The sequence below is a fragment of the Rhinoderma darwinii genome, chromosome 3 (assembly GCF_050947455.1).
Source record: "Rhinoderma darwinii isolate aRhiDar2 chromosome 3, aRhiDar2.hap1, whole genome shotgun sequence".
NCBI lineage: Eukaryota > Metazoa > Chordata > Amphibia > Anura > Rhinodermatidae > Rhinoderma > Rhinoderma darwinii.
In genome coordinates this window covers 117,640,169-117,660,848 of record NC_134689.1, presented here as the reverse complement: position 1 = coordinate 117,660,848, position 20,680 = coordinate 117,640,169, and the positions used below count along the sequence as shown (strand labels likewise).

Here is a 20,680-nt window from a genome sequence, read left to right as displayed (position 1 = left end):
ATGATTTGCATACATTCAGAGCCTTTTATGCAAATAGAAAGTACAGACATGTGCTCGAGTGAACATGAGAACGGTCTCCAAATGACTCAACATACGTTGATACCAATGCATTAGCAATTGTGCAACTCTTCACATCATTCCCCAAAGTGTTCAAAAGGGTGTTCCAATGAAAAACAAATTATATCTAATAATATTACTTGATGCCAAGTGGATGGTGTACTCATTAGGAATCATTTAACTTATTCTAGAGGTAACTCCTCTGAACTCTATAAATTGTAATCTCAAGTGGTCTAAAGAGAAAACAAACAAGCATATGGTTGAACAAATGGGCATTAGCTAAAGAGGCTCTGTCACCACATTATAAGTGGCCTATCTTCTACATAATGTGATCGGCGCTGTAATGCATATTACAGCAGTGCTTTTTAATTAGAAAAACAATCATTTTTGATGGAGTTATAACCTATTTTAGCGGGAGCTAGCTCCGTCTGGCCAGGCTGTGATAGGCTCTCCCACTCCTAAGCCTGCCATCCTGAGTGGTGGAAGATGGAGTCAGTCTCACAGACATAGAAGCAGGTGCAGACTGATTACCTATGGGCGTCGACACAGAAGTTGTGTCTGGCAGATCCTTTACAGCTGATGTACTAATATGGTCTAAAATTGAGACACCTTAGAATTAGAGTAGATTTATCATAGTGGCTAATGCTGGATGATAAATTTGCCACACCTTTAGACACTTTTGTCTAACTTTATTCCACCTTTTGGTTTGCTTATTTTAGTCCACTTTTTTGGTACAACTTGAGGTACACCCCTTTTCCGCTAAGCCATGCCCATCGTTTGACTAGACGCAAACATCAGTTATTTTTGGCATCAAAAACACTAGTAGTAAATATCGCGATATGCGAGCAAAAACCCTTGACAGGCTGCTAATCACATCACAACCACTGGGTGGCCACACAGTCATATAACATTCTGTCATAAATTGTTATATGACTATGTCAAAAGCCTGTTGTTTTTTTTCAAAGCTGGTCATCTCGCGCCACACATCTCAGGATATGTTGAGATATGAGGAAAAGTAAGGAAGAACACATCTGTAGCTGCATATAGTTTCTGAGCTGCAGATAGGCTTAGTGAATGTTAAAGATACACCACATTATTTTAAAAGAATATCTGTTACATTTGTGGCTGTACCTTGTTAACTAGGATGCATTTTTTTATGAAGTTTAGATAAAAGAGTCAGATGCAGACCACTCTTTTCAAAGATAAGTGTTGGAAAAAGACACAGTACAGAACATCCCCAGGGTTGCTGCTTTCTGGCTTTTGAAAAATTCAGTTGAGATAGACAGTTCAAGCATACAGGTAGAAATAATTTACTGAAAAATGGACAGTATTAAAACATCCAGTATAAATGACAGTATAACAAAATGAGAAATTACAAAGTCCTCAGGTAGGCCTTTCGTTTTATTATAGAACAGACCCCCTACTACACTGAATACCTCCATACCTCGCATACAATGAAACATGCCACCTCCAGGTGTCTCCTTATGAAAACTGGAGGTAAAGTAGGCCCATATATATATATATATATATATATATATATATATATATATAAATATAATCTATCTATCACTCAGGGGGTATTGTCCTAGTTCTTCGACCTAAATATTTATAGCCTGTTTTCAGTGAGCTTACGGGCTAAAACAAAAGTAACACAAAGGAAAGAAGCGAGAACAGAGTCATAAACTTTAAAGTGAAGGTACAGAAATAGGGTAGAAAAGAGGGGGAGGAAGCAGTGCGAAAAAAAAAAAGGTAAGAGGTAAACCCAGGGGCGGATTACAATAGGGAAAACTACTGGGCGGTCACTAGTAGTCCAGGGCTCTGACTATAATTTGTCCCTGTTTTTTTTTTTGTGTGTGTGTTCTGCCATTAAAAGATCTCTCTCGAGTGCTACTGTATGTTGTTTCCATTTCTCCATAACTTCCAGCCTATCGTATCTGGAAAGAGTCCCTGAACAGATTAAACAGTGCCTAAGCAACCTCCCTTTCCCAGTCTGTATGCTTTACTTGGCAAAAAATGGTGATGTACATGTAAAACAGCCATGAGGTTGTTAAGTGTGTCTTGTATATCGTGAGAACCAAATCTATTATGTAGCTTGCACCATTTTGATAAATTTTGCGCAATATGCCAAATTAAAAAAGTAAATTCTCTATCTTTGGCTAATATGCCCCATGATCATATATTTGTTACATACTCAATAATTTGTCTATAATTGGTACAAAGGCACACATACACTACATTGAGAATTCCTTCTCTATGATAAACTCTTAACATATTACATTATGTTTTGGCCAGTTCATGGTCATCCATTGCTTCATAACTATTTTTTTTCTTCTCTATGTCTATACTACTTTCCTCATATTAAAGAGACTCTGTCACCACATTATAAGTGCCATATCTCCTACATAAGGAGATGGGCGCTGTAATGTAGGTGACGGTAGTGTTTTTTTTATTTAGAAAAACAATCTATTTTTACCACTTTATGAGCGATTTTTAGCTTTATGCTAATTAGTTTCTTAATGGACAACTGGGCGTGTTTTACTTTAGACCAAGTGGGCGTTGTACAGAGGAGTGTATGACGCTGACCAATCAGTCCAAAAAATACAATATTTGAAGCAGCACAAATCCCGTTATCAGGAGCGGTTTCACGCTGTAAAATCAGACAAACCCAGTCTGATGTAATGTAATCTTCAGAAAAAGCGTGTTGAACAGCAGCACACGTCTCCCAAGTTTCAATCAATATATTCTTTTATTGGTCAAACATCCAGTAAAAAAATGGCAACGTTTCGACCTGTGACAGGTGGAGGGTCTTTCTCAAGCCTAATAATGTGTCTATCACCATGTGATGTTGTATATTTCCCTATTTAAACTCACACTGTTAGACACATTGTTAGGCTTGAGAAAGACCCTCCACCTGTCACGGGTCGAAACGTTGCCATTTTTTTACTGGATGTTTGACCAATAAAAGAACATATTGATTGAAACTTGGGAGACGTGTGCTGCTGTTCACCACGCTTTTTCTGAAGCTGACCAATCAGTGTCATACACTTATCTCCATTCATTTACACAGCACATAGCGATATAGCGTAATCTCGCGAGATTACGTTTGCCTTGCTGGAAATCTCGCAGAAAAGATTCAGATGTGTCAGGATTCTGAATACTCAAATAACAAAAGAATGCCTGCAGGCAAACAAACCCTGTTTCCCAACTACCCCAAAAGCCCTGTGTACCCCTGAGGACGCTACTTAGTAGCGAAACATGTCGGGGGGGGGGGGGGGCTTCTTTTATTTTAATTCCTGCCTCAAGCCGGACCTACTGCTAGACTATTTAGACAATTTTACTTATAATTGCTAAGAACAACGGTTCTTATGCTGGTTGTTATCACACAGCTGTACTTGCATTAGCCATTTACTCCTATGTCCGGTCTCTGGCAGTGATATATTTATATGTGGTCTGTCTTCTTGCTATGCGTAGCACAATAAAGTATTGTTTTGATCTTTTGGGGTAGTTGGGAAACAGGGTTTGTTTGCCTGCAGGCATTCTTTTGTTATTTGTATATTGTGCCCGCCAACTACCCAGGGTCCTCATTATATTTTCTTGATTCTGAATACTCATGATGTCCTGGCTGGAGGTAATGTATATTCATTATCAGGAAACTGCAGTAACGTTATAGTGTGTTTATGTGGCTGCACATAGAGATATAGCTATATCGCTATGCGCTGTGTAAATGAATGGGGAGAAGTGTATGACACGGATTGCTCACTAATTGCTCAGCGTCATACACTCCTCTGTACAATGCCCACTTTGTCTAAAGTAAAAACACGCCCACTTGGGCATTAAGAAACTAATTAGCAGAAAGCTAAAATCGCTCCTAACATGGTAAAAATAGATCGTTTTTCTAAATAAAAAGCACTTCTGTCCCCTACAATACAGCGCCCATCTCCTTATGTAGGAGATAGGGCACTTATAATGTGGTGACAGTCTCTTTAAGTACTGTAATGAACTCACCACAACACCCTTCCGGCCGCAATGCGTCTTTCAGTGGGGCCAACAGGGACGTCAGCTGAAGTGGAGTACACGTCAGCCCGACCCTTCAAGCGCTGGGTGCTCTATTTAAATAGGACTTGTCATCTTTATTCATACATTTCTAGGAAAAATAACATAGGAACAGCACAACGTAGAAGTCTAAAAAAAAAGATGCTTCAGAATTGTTATTCCACGGGTGAATAGAATTATTTACTAAAACAGATGTCAGGACAGATAAATCCTCTGCAGTGTCAGTTATCAGTGTTTGTTCCCTAACCTGGGTTTGCTACATTTTGAACTTGAACTTTTTTTTATAGTAACCGGTTTCTGTTCTGTCCCTGACTACTCTTGTATTATTCCCTGTAATGCAAATCAGCTCTGCTACATTTCCGTTACCAAACCCCGGATTACCTGACTACCCTCCTGACTACTGTTTATGTACAATGCACCCAGCCCTGCTACATCACTGTTACTGAACCCTGGATTTCCTAAAAACCCTCCTGGCTACTGCTTCTGTACCAAGCACCTGACTCTAAACTGTTTTACTTGGCTACGTGATTAACTTTTTTTTATTTGCGGTTACTTGTAGCAACCATACCCCTAACCTCCAAATCATTCGTCTGGTGCCTATTACAATAACATTATCCAGAGAATCAAACATCAGGCTACATAGAGGCACTGAAGACCTAGGGCCAGCCGAGTACCTTGGACCGTAACCTAAGTTGTGGGGAAAGGAGGGTGTCATAGGTTAATTATGCCACCCATTTGGTCCTTTCAGTATCATAGGAACCAGACTGTAAGACATACATAATGTTAAACAGTAGGAGTATCCCTTAAACACTGCTTTTATATTCCAAATGATAGTAAGAAACATATACTAGAAATATTATTTATTCCTTCACAGACTCTGGGCTGCAGCCCAACTGTAAAGAAAAAAAAAAGTATCCAACCTCTCTCTTACTGTGACAAGTATTAATGGAACAATTGGCTCTATCGTGAGCTGTGAGATGACGTTCCATAGAAGTCCCATTCCTGACATGACGCAGTGTGCAAGCATGTTAATGCCGAGAAGCTCTTTGCTCCCCTAAGATGGAAAATGTAGAGGTCTATTTCCCCTAGTGAAACAAAACAAAGCCGACTTACGATAATGAAACCTAACTGTAGTCTGAAAGACCATGTCTAGAGTCTATTCTAAAAATAAAAAAAAGGTTAAGAATAAACAAAATACCTAAATCCATTAATATTAAAATTCTCTCCTTAAATCCTAATTAACTCAAAATTATCCGAAAAATTACTGCAATTTGATTGCTTTCTTATGTCTCAAAAAGCTTCTCTTGAGGTTGCAAGCTGCTTTGTAAAATCACTTGTCCTGGTGACAACCCTTCCAATGCCCTGTTTCCACTAGTTAGCTTTGTCATAACACTGTGTGTATCAAATTCATGATCAAGGTCGGATACAACTCTTGGGGGAAGGGCACCTGCTGAAAGCAACAGTTACATATGAATATGCTAAATCGTATGTAAATTATGAATATTTGTATGGTGATTACATAATTAGTGCAGCGAGGAGGAAATCCAGGTAGGGACAAGGCTGAAAAGTCTTGTGTTGTGAGAAGCACATTGCAATGTTCAAACATTTTAAAGCCGTATGTGTGTGCACTATTTGATAGTCTGGTGCCCTAGACTCTGCCAATCTGCGCTAACAGGCTCCAAAGATGTAAATCCGTACTGATCATAATACACATCAATGTCCATATCCCATGTGACCAATAGGAGAAGTGCTACCCTTTGTAAGGCCTTATTCACACGAGCATGGAATACGTCCGTCTGATGGCCGTTAACCTGTTAGTGACCGGCCATTAGTGTTTTCACGGCGGCCACTAATGGGCTTTATTCCGATGCAATAGCCTTTTTACAACGCTGCATCTGAATAAATAAATTGAGCAGGGAGCCGTTAAATCTACCTGTTCTCAGCTACCAAAGGTAGCTGAGAGCAGGGAGCAGCCCTGTTCTAACGGGCAATATCGATATCAGTATCGATCTCGCTCGTTTAATCCCTCAGATGCGGCGCTCAATAGCGAGCGCCGCATCTGAGTGGTTTTGGAGAGAAGGAGGGAGCTCCCTCTCTCACCCTACCGGCATCCTGCGATAAGATCGCAGGGTGTCGTGGTTTGTATGGTAGCCAGGGGGCGTAATAAAGGCCCCCAGGTCTGTCACTAGTTATGCCTGCTGGGCCATGCCAGAGGCATGGCCTAGCAGATGCCTGTCCGTTTTGCACAGAAAGGCACTAATACACTGCAATACAAAAGTATTGCAGTGTATTATAAAAAGCGATCAGATTATCGCATAGTGAAGTCCCCTAGTGAGACTATTAAAATCCCAAAAAAAAAGTTGAATAAAGTTGATTTAAAAAAAATACGTGAATTTTTTTTAAAAAAAAAACTACTTTTTTCCCTTACAGAATGCTTTATTATTAAAAAAACAACAAAAGTTACACATATTTGGTATCGCCGCGACAGTAACAACCCCAACTATAAAGTTATTTACCTTGATTTGCGACACGCTGGCCACATCGAGTCGCATACTTAAAATGTGGCCATGAATGTGAAATGCGCCAGATTTATCACTGACATGCGTCAGTTTTGTGCCAAAAAATACAGGTCTAAAGTATACCACTCAATAGGTGGTGTAAAGAAGGGCACAGAATCTAATATGAGCCAAGTCTATCAAACAGCATGCACTTCATTGAAAAACTTGGCGCATCTGCAGCCTAGCTTTAGACTATCTCTTCAGGTCTTTAAGCCAAATTTGCCCCAATGTGTTATCTTTTTTGGGCTGCAGTACTGCGGCTCCGTACTACGTCACTATGTGCACGTTTATAGGTACCTGAACATTCTCAGATGTATTATTTTCTGAATTATAATTCCTGACAGTTTTGATGTAATCTTTCCCTTTGAACTAATCAACTTATTTTTTATGATTAATGATCAAGAATTATTCCTGGCAGTAGTTTTTTATGAATTAGTCACTTTATTTAATTAGTTTTTGAGAGTACACTTCATTCAAATTATACCAACAAATCCATAAAGGTCAAATACCATTGCAAAAAAAAATGTATACATATTTTAAATCTTGGCATCGTAAGGCAGTGATCCTATTGACTTTAGTGCATTAATGAACACTTTAATCAAATAAATAGTACACATTATCTGACAAAGGCTCTGATATTTCCTTATGCAATGTCAATGCACTGCTATTTAATATTTATATAAGGAGCTTGATTGGGACATCTTCTAAGGAATATTTTGTTAATGTATTTATTTAGTTTGTCCTGTTTAAATTCATAAAAAAAACAGCAAGTTTACATTATATAATCTCATCGATTGTAACCTCTTGTGAGCAAGGTCCTCACTCATATTTTCTGAAATATTAATTAGTATTGTGACTATGTAATGTCTGATATTGTCTGTATGTGTTCCCTCTGAATTGTAAAGTGCTGCGGAATATGTTGGCGCTATATAAATAAAGATTATTATAATATATATATATCTATAGTCCAATTGCAAATGAACACAGCACTCCAAGCAGCTATAAATTAGTCCATGCGCACGTTACCCAGAGGATGAATCACTTCCCCAGCTTGAGAAAGGTTCTTTGACGGACCGAAACGTTGCTGCTCACTTGAGGTGAATAAATTCACCTTTTTTATCAATCTTGAAGTCATTACTTGATCCTATGGTTTCTATATATATATATATATATATATATATATATATATATATATATATATATATATATATATATAGATAGATAGATAGATAGATAGATAGATAGATAGATAGATAGATATATAGATATATATATAGATATATATATATATACACACTGTATTTTTCGGACTATAAGACACACTGTTTAGCAAGAATAAATCTTGCTAAAAAGTCCCTGTATCTTATAGTCTGCGCCAGACTCCGCTTCCCGCTTCCTTAACCCCTTCCCGCCGAGGGGTGATATTTGGAGCAGAGCCCGTTCGATACATTGCAGGTGTCAGCTGTGTTTTACAATGCTCTAACGGCCAGGAACAGCGATAAAGCTGTTGCTGCCCGTTTAACTAGTTAAAGGGGTTTTCTCATGAGGGACATTTATGACATATCCACAGGATATGTCATAAATGTCAAAAAGACGTGGGTCCGACCCCTGGGACCCGCACATATCTCTAGAACGGGGCCCCCTAAACTCCATTCTAGCTTTTTGTGCTCACGCTACCTCCCGGCCACTTACTGAATACATGGTCGGGAGTTACGAAAACAGCGTAACTCGCTGAGCTACGCTGTTTCCGTAACTGCAATTCACTACGATGGAAGTTACGGAAACAGCATAACTCAGTGCTTTCCACTGTTTTCGTAAGGCCACGTTCAGACGTGAAGAAGAAAGAAAGAGTTAATATCCAATAACCCAAAACATTGTAGCCGAGAAATGCCACACGGTGCCGTCCTAGTTGGAAAGACTGTGAAGAAACAAAAAAACAAAAAACTATCCAGGACATATCAAGCACTCATAAGGGTATAGAAAATATGTATATAAGAATTAATTAATATGTATAGAAAAAAGGAAAATTGCAAACCATTTCCCATAGGCGAATACCTAGACAATAAGAACAAAGACAGTTAAAAAAACGACCTGGCCAGGTAAAGAGACTAGTTCAACAATGTATATTTCATACAGTTGTATGATTAAGAATAATAACAATTTGTATTTATAAATAAACCCAATGGCTTTTTATATACAATGAAGACTAGTATCAAATTGAAATAGAGAGAATCTCCGCAACGGGTGGCTGTGAAAAGGATCTCAAACTAGGAAAATATATATGCATATGTATAGGTGAATCCAACATACAAATTGATCAATCTGTGCGATCTATCTTTCCAGCAAGAAAAAGAAGAGCATATTTGGCCCTTCTGGGATACATGCATGCTGAACGGTTTACATAAACCAAATTAATTCTGCAGAGTGCTATTAACAATGAGCGTATAGATGGTCAGGAAAAAGTTCCGTTATACTCCTCTACTGCTGATTCTCTGCTTATCCGAACCCGATGCAGTATCGCTACCAGGTTCCAATGCAGATAAAAAGCACTGTGCATCCGTTTGAGTAAGGTGCTCCAGATTATAACAGCAGCTCAATTTCTTTAGGAAATGGATCTCTTTCCTCGTCAGTAACAGAAACTTTCAAGATTTATAGTGCAAACAAATATAAAGAGAGGGCCAGTGTAGCGCTTACCACGGCGTGATTTGTAGCATGGTGCTGAATACAGCTACGCCGGAAGTATACGGTGTGATGACGTCTCTCACCACCGAGCAATTAGCTAACAGTTTCATCCCAGCTGGGACTTCATCAGAGCCAGTGAATCACGGTTACAGTGTTACCTATTTTTATAGCGGACATTTAAAGGCACACTGCCTATTTATATGTCCCATTCATTTCCATACAAGGCGTTCTTTAGTATAGCCATTTGATCATAATTGAAATAAACATACATTTTATACGACCTAATAACCATAATAATAATCCTTATCCGAAAATAATACAGAAATATAACGCTCAGGGTGCCAAATAACCCTCATTCCTTTATATAAAAAATATTAAGGAAACACTGAAATAGTATTTCACTAGGTGAGGTATCTCTCCCTAACAAAGAAACAAATAACAAAAGACTAAAAGCAAAAAAACAGAACACACAAAATACAGGACAAGAGCCCAGAGCATACAAGATAAAGATATATAGGATATTTTTTTTATTTTAGGGGAAAACTTCACTAAATATAAACCAGTAGAGCCAGACATATATAGCCCGAATTTATGGAAAACCATTAGCCAAATATATAGTTTATCGGGCCAGATCCTATCCCCTTTTAGATTATGAAATTAGAAAAGAGATAAACATGAATTACCCATGAAATACGGAGAAGACAGGGGGCAGAGGGAGAAGCCATTTAAGCAAAGAATGAAGGGGCGGGAGTCCACTAAATCGCTGGTATAAAGCCGATCCAGTAGAGGTCCAGCCCCCCCACACACCGCAGGGAACCCAGAAAAAAGGGTCATATGGACTCGAGAAGACAAGCATGGTCTGTCATGGATGGCAGGGAACAAGTCAAGGGCCCAAAAAAGGGCCATCAACCAGGTCCCCACCATCAACGACAGACACTTGAGCAATTAAATTGAATATGAATACTCCAAAAAAGAAAAGAAAGTAGTAAACTGGGGGGGGGGGGTACAGCCAAGCCTCTGTGCCTTATACTTAGATCATGTCCAATCCAAAAAACAAGAGAGTCGTTCCTGGATGGCGGGGAGAAAGTAGAGGGCCCAAATTAAGTCATCGACCGGGTCCCCTCCACCAATGACAGAAATTTAATTAGTCAACTACTCTGGTCATATGCATTAGAGGGGCCAGGGAAGTTGGTCAAGTACTTGGGTCACGTGTATAGGATATACATATTTATATACATTGAAAGGACAATCGGGATCAGTCAAGGACAGCGGGGAGCCAGTTTAGGGCCCAGAAAGGGCCATCAACCCGGTCCCTACCATCAACGACAAAATCCCAGTTGATCAGGTGAATTAGGAAAAGAGGGAAGGATCTGCCATGTATGGCAGGGAGCCAATCAAGGGCCCCAGAGGGGCAATCGATCAGGTGCCCACCATTGATGGTAGATAACAATCTAGTGGGAATCAAAGGAACATATTAAACTTGATTTCATTATTCTAGGAGATAGAATACCCAAGGTGTAAATCCACATAGTTTCTTTTTGAAGAAGTAATCTGTTTCTGTCACCTCCCCTCCTATCTTCCTGCAGCTGATATATCCCCATGAACTTCAGACCTTTTGGTGATTGTTAGTGATAGATCTTAAAATGGACTGCCAATGGATTTTTTTATCTCCCCTCCTTCTTATGTCTGAAATGTGTTCACTGATACATTTTTGCAGTTCATGTTTTGTTTTGCCAATGTACATCTTTCCACATGGACAGGTAATAGAGTATAATAGAGTATACTACCATACTAGAACGACAATTAATAAATGTGAGAATCTTATAATCCTTTTTATGTTCAGAGTCCATAAATATGTTTGTTTTAGATACATATTTCCAAAAATTGCAAGATCCACATTTATTCATCTCCTTGGGGCGACTATTTAACCAAAATTTATGTTCCTGTGTCTTCCTTTTGAACTCCGAATTTACCAGAAGGTAATTTAATGTTGGTGCTTTTTATGGGACCATACTAGGAGAGTCCCCTACTATTGACCCAATCTTTTTATCCAAGGTCAAATGTGACCAATTCTTTAACATAAGGTTGCGAAGCTAGTCCCAATGGGATCCGTATGTTGATATGAATCATACTCTGTCATCCGTTTTTTATTCCCTCCTCCTAATCAAAGTATTATCCCTATTAGTTGTTAGGGCCTTTTTGTAACCATGTTTAATTGATTTATTTTAATAGTCTCTCGTCTGAATGTATTCAGATAAATCTGAAGTTTCCTGCTTGAAATCACTAAAGCTTCTTGCAGTTCCTCCGAATTCGAAGGAACTGTCCGACAGGAATTCCCTTTATTTGGGAAGAATGATGAGGACTGCTAGTATGTAAAAGTATTTTCTGCCGTTGGTTTCATAAGTAGATATAATTAACCGATTATTTTCCTTATAGATATTAAGATCCAAGAAACTAATCATGGATTTACTATAAGTAAAAGTAAGATGTATATTTAAATTATTACCATTTAGTTCACTGATGAAGCTCTCTATGGCATCAGATGGTCCTCTCCAACATAATAGTACGTCGTCCATATATTGTATCCAGCAGGCTGCATATTTCTTGAAAGAAGGATTCATATAGACTAGATTCTGCATCGCGGGTCAATTTCTTCTGCTCTGTATTTATGCAGCATGTGGATGAGATTTGTTTGATCTCATCCACTTTACTGCTACTGTATTTGATGCGGATTTCTGCAACAAATGCCGTTGCGGAAAATCCACTGTATTTATGCAACGTGTGAACTGACCCCGAGGCCCTTGTAGACCTCTTTAAAGGGGTTATCCGGAGACAAATAATTGCATTGCAATAATATATTTATTCGAAACTAAGTAACTTACTAATATAATTAGCTAATAAGGGGCATGGAGAATCTAAGTTATGAGGAAAGATTAAAATAATTAAACCTATTTAGCCTTGAAAACAGACGACTAAGGGGGACATGATTAACTTATATAAATATATAAATGGCACATACAAAAAATATGGTGAAATCCTGTTTCATGTAAAACCCCCTCAAAAAACAAGGGGGCACTCCCTCAGCGCTAGCTGATGCTCTGTTTGGGACTCAAGCAATAGGCAATGTGACAGCCCCTTGCGGTCATGCTCACAAACAGCACATGAAGCAGGCCCTCAGTCACATAGAGCCATGTCGGAGAATCATCATTATTAGGAAAGCTCCAGGACCTCCGGGAACAATTAGTACAGAATTTTAAATGAAAGTATATTAGAAAGTTACTTTGTTTCACATAAACATATTATTGCAAAGCAATTTTTGGTCTCTGGATAAGCCCTTTAAATCCATGTGCTTCAGGTTCAAAGCTTAGGGCTTGCCGTCTCTCACACACTCAACGACTGTAGTCCCTTACGCTCCAAGGACTATTTCTTTGTCTCTGTCCAATCCACAGTCTCTTTCGCAGGGAGATTTCTTTCCACCCACCTCTCGGACTGCTTCCTTGCGGCACCTCACAGCCTCCGTATCTGCAGCTTTTGCTGGCTCCACAGCGTCTTGCTGGAGCTGGTTATCTATCTTGAGGAGAAAGTGCACGTAGCAAGGGCATACGCCCAACAGCGGCACCAGCTAATTCTCCAATGGAACTCCAACTATATACTCAATTGAGCTGCGTTATGGAAACCTTCCTGCCATACCCTCTGTCCTATCCATGGACACTCCAGAAGGCATGCCATCTTTGCTGAAAGGCTCTCATAAACCACACTACGGCTAAAAAGAAGAGCACATACATAGTCTGGTACCGAACATCTCATCACATCTAAATGGATGAGGAAGTACAATGTCAATATTCATCATGGAAATGTAATAGAGATGTAGCATAACCTTTGTATAAGCAGGATGCATTTCCTGACACTGTGCAGAGCTAAAATGCCAAAGAACAATTCACTGCCACGGGTTCATCTTTTGAATTAAATTCCATTGGTTTGCTTGAGTGCTATATTAAGTGACATTTGCTGGAACCTTATTTTAAACGTTCCATTAGTTAAGCATTGGCTGAGCTGTTAGGAGGGCCACATTGACAAATAGTGCTATAAATTGTCTCCTTGGAAACAGTAGGGACCGTCTTGCAAAGCTCAGCAGCAGCACGAATTGTACTAAAAATAAAATATAAGGAGATAAAAGTCAAGATTAAGATCAGAACCATAAAAATATTTTACTTTGTGTATTTAATTTCCATTTAGTGAAACATTGAATGGGGGCCTTCTGCGCCTGTGTCTGCCACTGTCGGGGGGCATATCCTAATGTGAGGCGGATAGACCCCCCATGCATATTCCCAAATAGTTTTTATAGTGAAGAATGGCATAGCAGTTATTTTAGTACTAATGTAAACTAGGCCTTATATATTACATTACATTAGTTTAACATACGTACGCAGGTACATTTTTAGTAACATCATTTTGCACATTTTATAATGTTATCCTCTTGCAAACTGTCATCCAATATTATCTATCGGTTCGGCTGTGCACAGAATCTGTCTCTGATACAGGACATACTGTAAAAACTGTTTAGCAAATACACCTTTATCTACAAAAAAGAGCTTTTCCTTCCTCCCTAGTCCTGGATTTGCAGTTGAGCGATGCAGGTCGATTATATGTCTGGTACACAAAAATGTTTTTACTTCCTTGAATGAAAATTGGCAAACGCCCCACTGTCAGCCACTTTCCCTTGTTTCATGAAACTTTGTCAGAGGAATTACTGTTTATTATTCAGGCATACCACTTTAGTCTTGCAGATTGGGAATGCTCATTTGTCATTACTGACACTGTATTCCTCAAGCTTAGAAAGCATGCTCGACTAGCAATGTGATCCATCTTTAGTATTATTTTCCTTATCTGTATGCATATTTATTGTTTTTCATATTCTTTCTTACACATTAAGCCGCAGACTGCTCAAGACAATATATTTTACTTAGTTGTTGATTTACCCTATAAAATAATATCTCTGAATTTCCAATTAGTACTTTGAATACAGTTTTCCACATTTACTAATGCGGTCTAATATTTGGACATCGTAAACTTAGACCAGGCAGGCACAAAATGCACCAAATTTATCACAGTGGTGCATGCAGTATGATAATTTTGGTGAATCTTTCATGATCTGTTAGACTCTTTTCTCTTCGTTATACCACTTTTGATTTGGATTATTTTTTGTCAGAATTTTGTGTCCGTTTTTTGGCGCACATTGGCACATTTTATGCCATGTCCCCTTTCCAGCAAAGTCACGCCCCTTTTCAGAACACTTTTCATAGTGTCTACTGAAGTGCAAACATCAAAACTGCGCCAATTTGCTCCACTTTCTAGACCCAGACACAGTAGTAAATCTGCCCCAGTGTGCTTATGCTAAGAAAAAGTATTCTACTGCCTAAATTAACAACCTGCACCATAAAGTGGGACATAAATTTGTGATTCTTTTTTGGTTGTTAACATTTTCTTTTCTCTTTTAATGAAAAGATTTACATATATCATGTTTAGGCCGTAAAACAACAAACTCAATGCTGTCATACACTAAATTCTTATCTTTTGTTTTATCAAAGTTTTGAGTAGTAGCTTACAGAATGGGTTTAGACATGTATGAAATGAATATTTACTTTTTATTTTTTTCTAATGTGTATGCTCACATTTTAATTGCAGTGGTTATATTATTTACATAAGATGTTGAATAACTTTGTAAATACAATTATTCTGAGTGATAGTCTGGTTGCTACTAAACTCGGTCAATGGACATTCCTAACAGCTTGGCTCGGCTACATTATAATGCAATATTCTTTGCTGCACTGCATTATTGGAGCTTTTTCTATATCAGACAATTGTACAGGGCCTGCTATGACTTCACCTCCCAAAATGTAAATCAACAAGGAGGCCGGGCTCTGGGCAGACACTGAGAAATTAGGGAATGCTGGGAGATTTCAGAGCAGAAGCCAACACAAATGTATCTCTGTAGAAGGATGGATTTAACAGACTTTAAAAGACCATATGAAATTCCAAGTAACGCAATGGAATTGGAAAGTTACACAACTTTTAAGTGGATTGTATGTACAGATGTAGCAGTATTCTTTGAGAATCAAATAATTAATACATTTCCTTAATTAACCATAAAACCCATAGGCTCCAGTACCATCGTCTTAATGTGAGACGGTTAATGTAAGTGTAGAAAATAATCTATCAAGGTCCACTAGTCGGTAGTCAGGTGTATGGGTAAGGTGGGGGCCACTAGCTCATTTACCAGTCCATTCCTAAGCAAAACACTTTGGTATAGAGAATTTGCAGGTACTGTACTGTGTAATTTAGTGATTGTATGCATTGGTGGAAAAAGTTTTGGGGGACAGATATTGCACCAACTTGCAAAAATGATGTTTCAGTCTTTGAAACAAGAATATTTGTTATAAATATAGGAATAAATAGGTGGAGGTGTTGTAAGAGATACACCCCTCTGCTATGTTGAATGACACATAGGTTTTTCCTCCCACATCAATGAATTTGAATCTGACACCTATAAAGCAACCTATGATAATACTTTCAGTGGATTATGTTCAATCTATATGCAAATACATCATATACATATATTTACACACAGTTGTTACCCTTGTAAACAATACACATTTCTTATGGTTCCTGGGTACAACTTGTTATAGGAGTATTTGGCAAAAATAAACAGTTCTACTCTTGCCATAACAGTTAAGGGAAAAATAAAGGAAAGGCAGAGCAATATCTTTAACGGAGTGCAGAATGTCATGTATAAATTCATAAACTAAAACTATTCGAAAGTGGACAGCCTCTTAAATTTAAGGCTGTAATATCTGACAAAATGTTATTGCATCTTTTAGGAGGATTTAGAAGTGCCGTCACCATGCCAGGGCGCAGAAGAGTAAGGGCCCATTCACATCAGCGGTTGGTTTCCGTTTAACCTTTCCGTCGGAGGAACCGATGAACAGAAACTATAGATTCCGCTTGCATTACCATTAATTTCAAATGGTAATGCTTCCGTTGCAGTTGGATTCCGTTTGTTTCCAATCTGTAAAGTTTTCAGGGTTTTTCACGGAAACAATAGTGTAGTCGATTACGCGATTTTTCCTGTGGAAAAAAAGCCTTGGTGCTTTTCTTTTACCTACAGGCAAAAAAAAGTATCAAGTTGCTCTCAGAAAAGTATAACTAAAATGTTTATGAGTTTACATTAGAGGAAGCAACTAATGTAGAACAAAAATTTCACTAAATAATAACCAGCCAAGTGTTTGATTTTCTTTGCTAATAATGTGCATTAAAATCCCAAATCTGGTTGCAATGAGTACTTCAATTTATTTCTCTAGAATTGGTCCAGAAAATGACATAATGCCTTGGGCCACTCGATATGCATAAACACACGCTTTATTTAATAAAGTCCAGGTTCATTATCCCCGAGATTTGCTGCGTGTTATTTTCAAGTCAGTTGCTTTTCACTTGCTCTTTAGCAACAGACTAAAAACCAACACTTTTTGTATAAAGGTGAATGCTGAAATTTTGTAACTACTTAGGAGCAAATGACAGAATTCTGCATAAAAGCAAAAAAAAATCTCATGTAGACTGAATCTACTCTTAAAATAAAACAAAGAAAACAAGCAGGATACCAATAATTACACCTGGAATCGACTTCTTGTGTAAAATCCTTAAATATTCTATTTAGCCATTTCTCAGTTATCATGATTAAAATGTGCCAATCAAACTAGGTAACTACTCATGGCAGGCATTGTTTACTTTTAACAATTTGGCTTATAAATCTATATTGTAATGCAGAAATATATATATATTCCTTAGCTTCCTCTCTCCTACTGCAAGTACTACAAGGTACTATATTGTGTAAGGACATAGATTCAATTCAGAGGATAGCTCATGAGTGTTACCTGAACCACGCAATGCCATAGCTCACCAGTTCTTCAGATATTTTCATACATACACTATTGTCTAGAATAAACATCAGAGCAAATAATAATAATATGAGTACAGACTTACCTCACATTACTATCAAGTTCTTCCATCACAGTCAGTAGGCATGGAGGGCTGGAAAGTTAGTGCCCATGTGATCAAGCTTGCCCTGCAAAGACAAGCGCAAATTATTACAAATGAGTTAACTTTTAGATACATTTAGACATGTATAATGGTGCAATAGACTCTACAGTATATACCAAGCAGTAAACAATAAGGGTATGTGCACACGATGAGAGGCTTTTACGTCTGAAATGACAGACTGTTTTCAGGAGAAAACAGCTGCCTCGTTTCAGTCGTAATTGCTCCTCCTCGCATTTTGCGAGGCTTCTCTGACAGCCGTAAATTTTGAGCTGCTCTTCATTGAGTTCAATGAAGAACGGCTCAAATTACGTCTGAAAGAAGTGTCCTGCACTTCTTTGCCGAGGCAGTCAATTTACGCGTCGTCGTTTGACAGCTGTCAAACGACGACGTGTAAATTACAGGTTGTCTGCACAGTACGTCGGCAAACCCATTCAAATGAATGGGCAGATGTTTGCCGACGTATTGCAGCCCTATTTTCAGACGTAAAACGAGGCATAATACGCCTCGTTTACGTCTGAAAATAGGTCGTGTGAACCCAGCCTAAGAGGACTACAAACTACATGAGTAACAAGGTCCATACTCCTATAGTCATAAGTACATGAATTTTCATAATTGGAGTACATTTAAAAGCAATGTTTGTGCTTACAAATCCTGAGCCACTCTCTTTGTTCCCAAGGCATTAATATATATACACTGCAGGTGGAGTATGTTTTAGATCATCCACATTTTCATCTCATATCTATGGCAAGCTTATATAGCAGCCCAAGCATGTAAAACCCATCCACATAAGAGGTCTGTATTAGGCCATGTTCAGACGTGTCAGAATTTTTCTGCTGAAAATGTTGCTGCAGATTCTTTGCGAATTTACAGCAACATTTTCATATTTGACCGGTAATTCAGACGTTGTGGATATCACAGCAGACTTGCTGCAATGCAAATGCTGAAATCCGCAGTGAAATTCCGCTGCTTCTCCGCAACATAATGTGCATGCTGCAGAGGGAAAATTCTGCACCGCAGCCTAAATTCTGCACAGTTATTTTCCGCAATGTCTGAAGTTTCCTAAAAATGTATAGAAACAAAATTTTAAAAACGGCTGCTGCAGAATTCCACTGCGGACTGTCCATAGCGGAATTCAACAGCAATTCCGCCACGTCTGAATGTGCCCTTACAGTACATAAACAGGACAACCACGCACTGCTGGTTGGGTGGGGGGGGGGTCCTGCTGCTTATAATCAGATCAATCCGATCAATGGACGTCAATTGCTCTAACCTATAGGTTTCCATTAACGCTTATTTATTTCAATAGTTGAAATTTTGGGAACCCCACCAATGAATGTGTAGTTAACTATCAGACCTCACAATGTGACTCTTATGACATTTCTGGTTGGAATTTTAAAAAAATGGATTAATGGAAAACCCTTTTTAGTACCCTCTAGGAAACCCTTTTAGTATGTGTGTAGTAGTTTTGGCCAAATATGCCAGGGGCGGACATACCATTTGTGCAACCTTTAGAGCTGCACAGGGGCCCAGTAGGTTAGGGGTCCCACTGTAACCTTATAGCAGTTTTGTTCTTTTTATAAGATTGGATGTAAATTTATCTGAGTTAATACATTTTTTGGCTAACAATTACTGGTGGATTGTTGGAGAGACATAAGGGCGTGATTTATGATGAGATATTGGAGAGCAAGAGGCCTATATAATGTTCTCAATTGTCTGTGTCCACCCCCTGAAATATGCAGCATCTAAAGGGTGAAGCCAGTTACAACCAGGACTGAAAAGACCATTTGAGCAAATATCTGTTAGCTCAGATGAGCTCACTACCACACTAAAAAATTTAGTATGATTTCATGTGTAGACTGTCTTTTTGAAGCAATTATTTATTTTCTGTTTTACAATTGGTTTGCCATTATTGATGAGTTTGTGGTGTTTAACATCAATTATTTGAAAGGTTGCAGGCCTCTGAATATACTAAAAGAAAAGAACATAAAAGTACTAATAAAAATGAACTTTCCATACATTTTGACTCTCCTGCTAAATCTACCATTACTTTGTTGCAGGCAGATACTAAGTAAACTGCTGTGGATATAGCAGGTAGCAGCTTGGCTTCTTTCATCATGTTAACTTTGTAGCAGTCAGAAAACTGTTTTGGATTTAGAACGAAGACTTTCTCCAAATGACAGATTAATTTAGATGTGAAGATTTGATAACCGCGTAATCCTAGTGATCCCAGGAGTGAAGCTATAAATTGACGTATATCGATTACAGAGGAGTCACATCAAAGGTCTCCCATCACTTCCCCATTTATCTGTGATGCCTGCTCCCAAAGCATTTACATGATGCAATCGCCCGTCATCAAAATGAAAAGCTTGAGGTTTATTACACAGAAATAATAAAAAAAAAGTGTCTAATTAACTGATGTAGGTCTGTTCAAGGCTGGAAATGAAAGGTACTTATAAAAGAGACCGCTGTCTATTTTGTATTTAGGCACAGTGAATGGCTTGACTTTCAATTGGATAATTTACTTTAATTGTGTCTTTTTGAAGTGACCATAGGTTGTAAGTCTTTTGCACAAAAAAATGAAATTATATATGATTAAAACACATCTATTATCTCATTGTCATTTCTTGAGTGGTCTACATGCTCCTTTAAAGAACTATTCTTCTTATAGCCTCAACCTTATTTACAATTGATATTGTTATTTAGGGCTTTAATTGTATACTAATGGCCGGTATTCACACTATTATAAGGTCTATCTGACAAGTAATGGAGGATGATCTGCGGATCATCATTTTGTGACTCGTATTTATTATATCCCTGAGTATATCTACCTGATTCATGCTTGTCCCGAGTCTGTATGTGTATCCGCTTGAGGTCTCCAGGGTTACGAGGACGCCGTATCGTCACACTTCATCCTGATTGGCCGGGCTGTAAGGAGGCTCGCCACAGTCCGGATGCGTCACTGGTGTGACGTATCTGTCTGTGATTGGCGGTGAGTCGGCAGCCTCGTCAGTGCAGGGGGAGGGCTCTTGCCCTTCATATGCTCCCAGTCTCGCCGGCTCGTGTGCGGCCATTTGCATTAGTCGTGCACGAACCGGGAGAAACAATGTTAGCACAGAAATCGTGCTTAACCGGCATTTAATCAATTTAACAAACCCCTGATGATGTGTCACATCCATTAGTGACACTGAAACGCGTAGGGTTGAAATTAATTTGTCAGCAGGTGGTCTTAGAGTCTC

The 20,680-nt window shown here is 38.6% G+C and overlaps 1 protein-coding gene across 3 annotated transcripts in view; it reads right to left on the bottom strand.

The window, feature by feature from the left end:
* HTR4 (5-hydroxytryptamine receptor 4) overlaps positions 1-20,680 on the bottom strand; it is a 497,831-nt gene that overhangs the window by 288,797 nt on the left and 188,354 nt on the right. For all 3 annotated transcript variants that reach the window (XM_075856614.1, XM_075856616.1, XM_075856615.1), the window contains exon 2: positions 17,388-17,469. In XM_075856614.1, coding sequence (XP_075712729.1) covers positions 17,388-17,413 — 26 coding nt within the window. In that variant the 5' untranslated portion in view covers positions 17,414-17,469. The remainder of the gene's footprint in view (positions 1-17,387; positions 17,470-20,680) is intronic.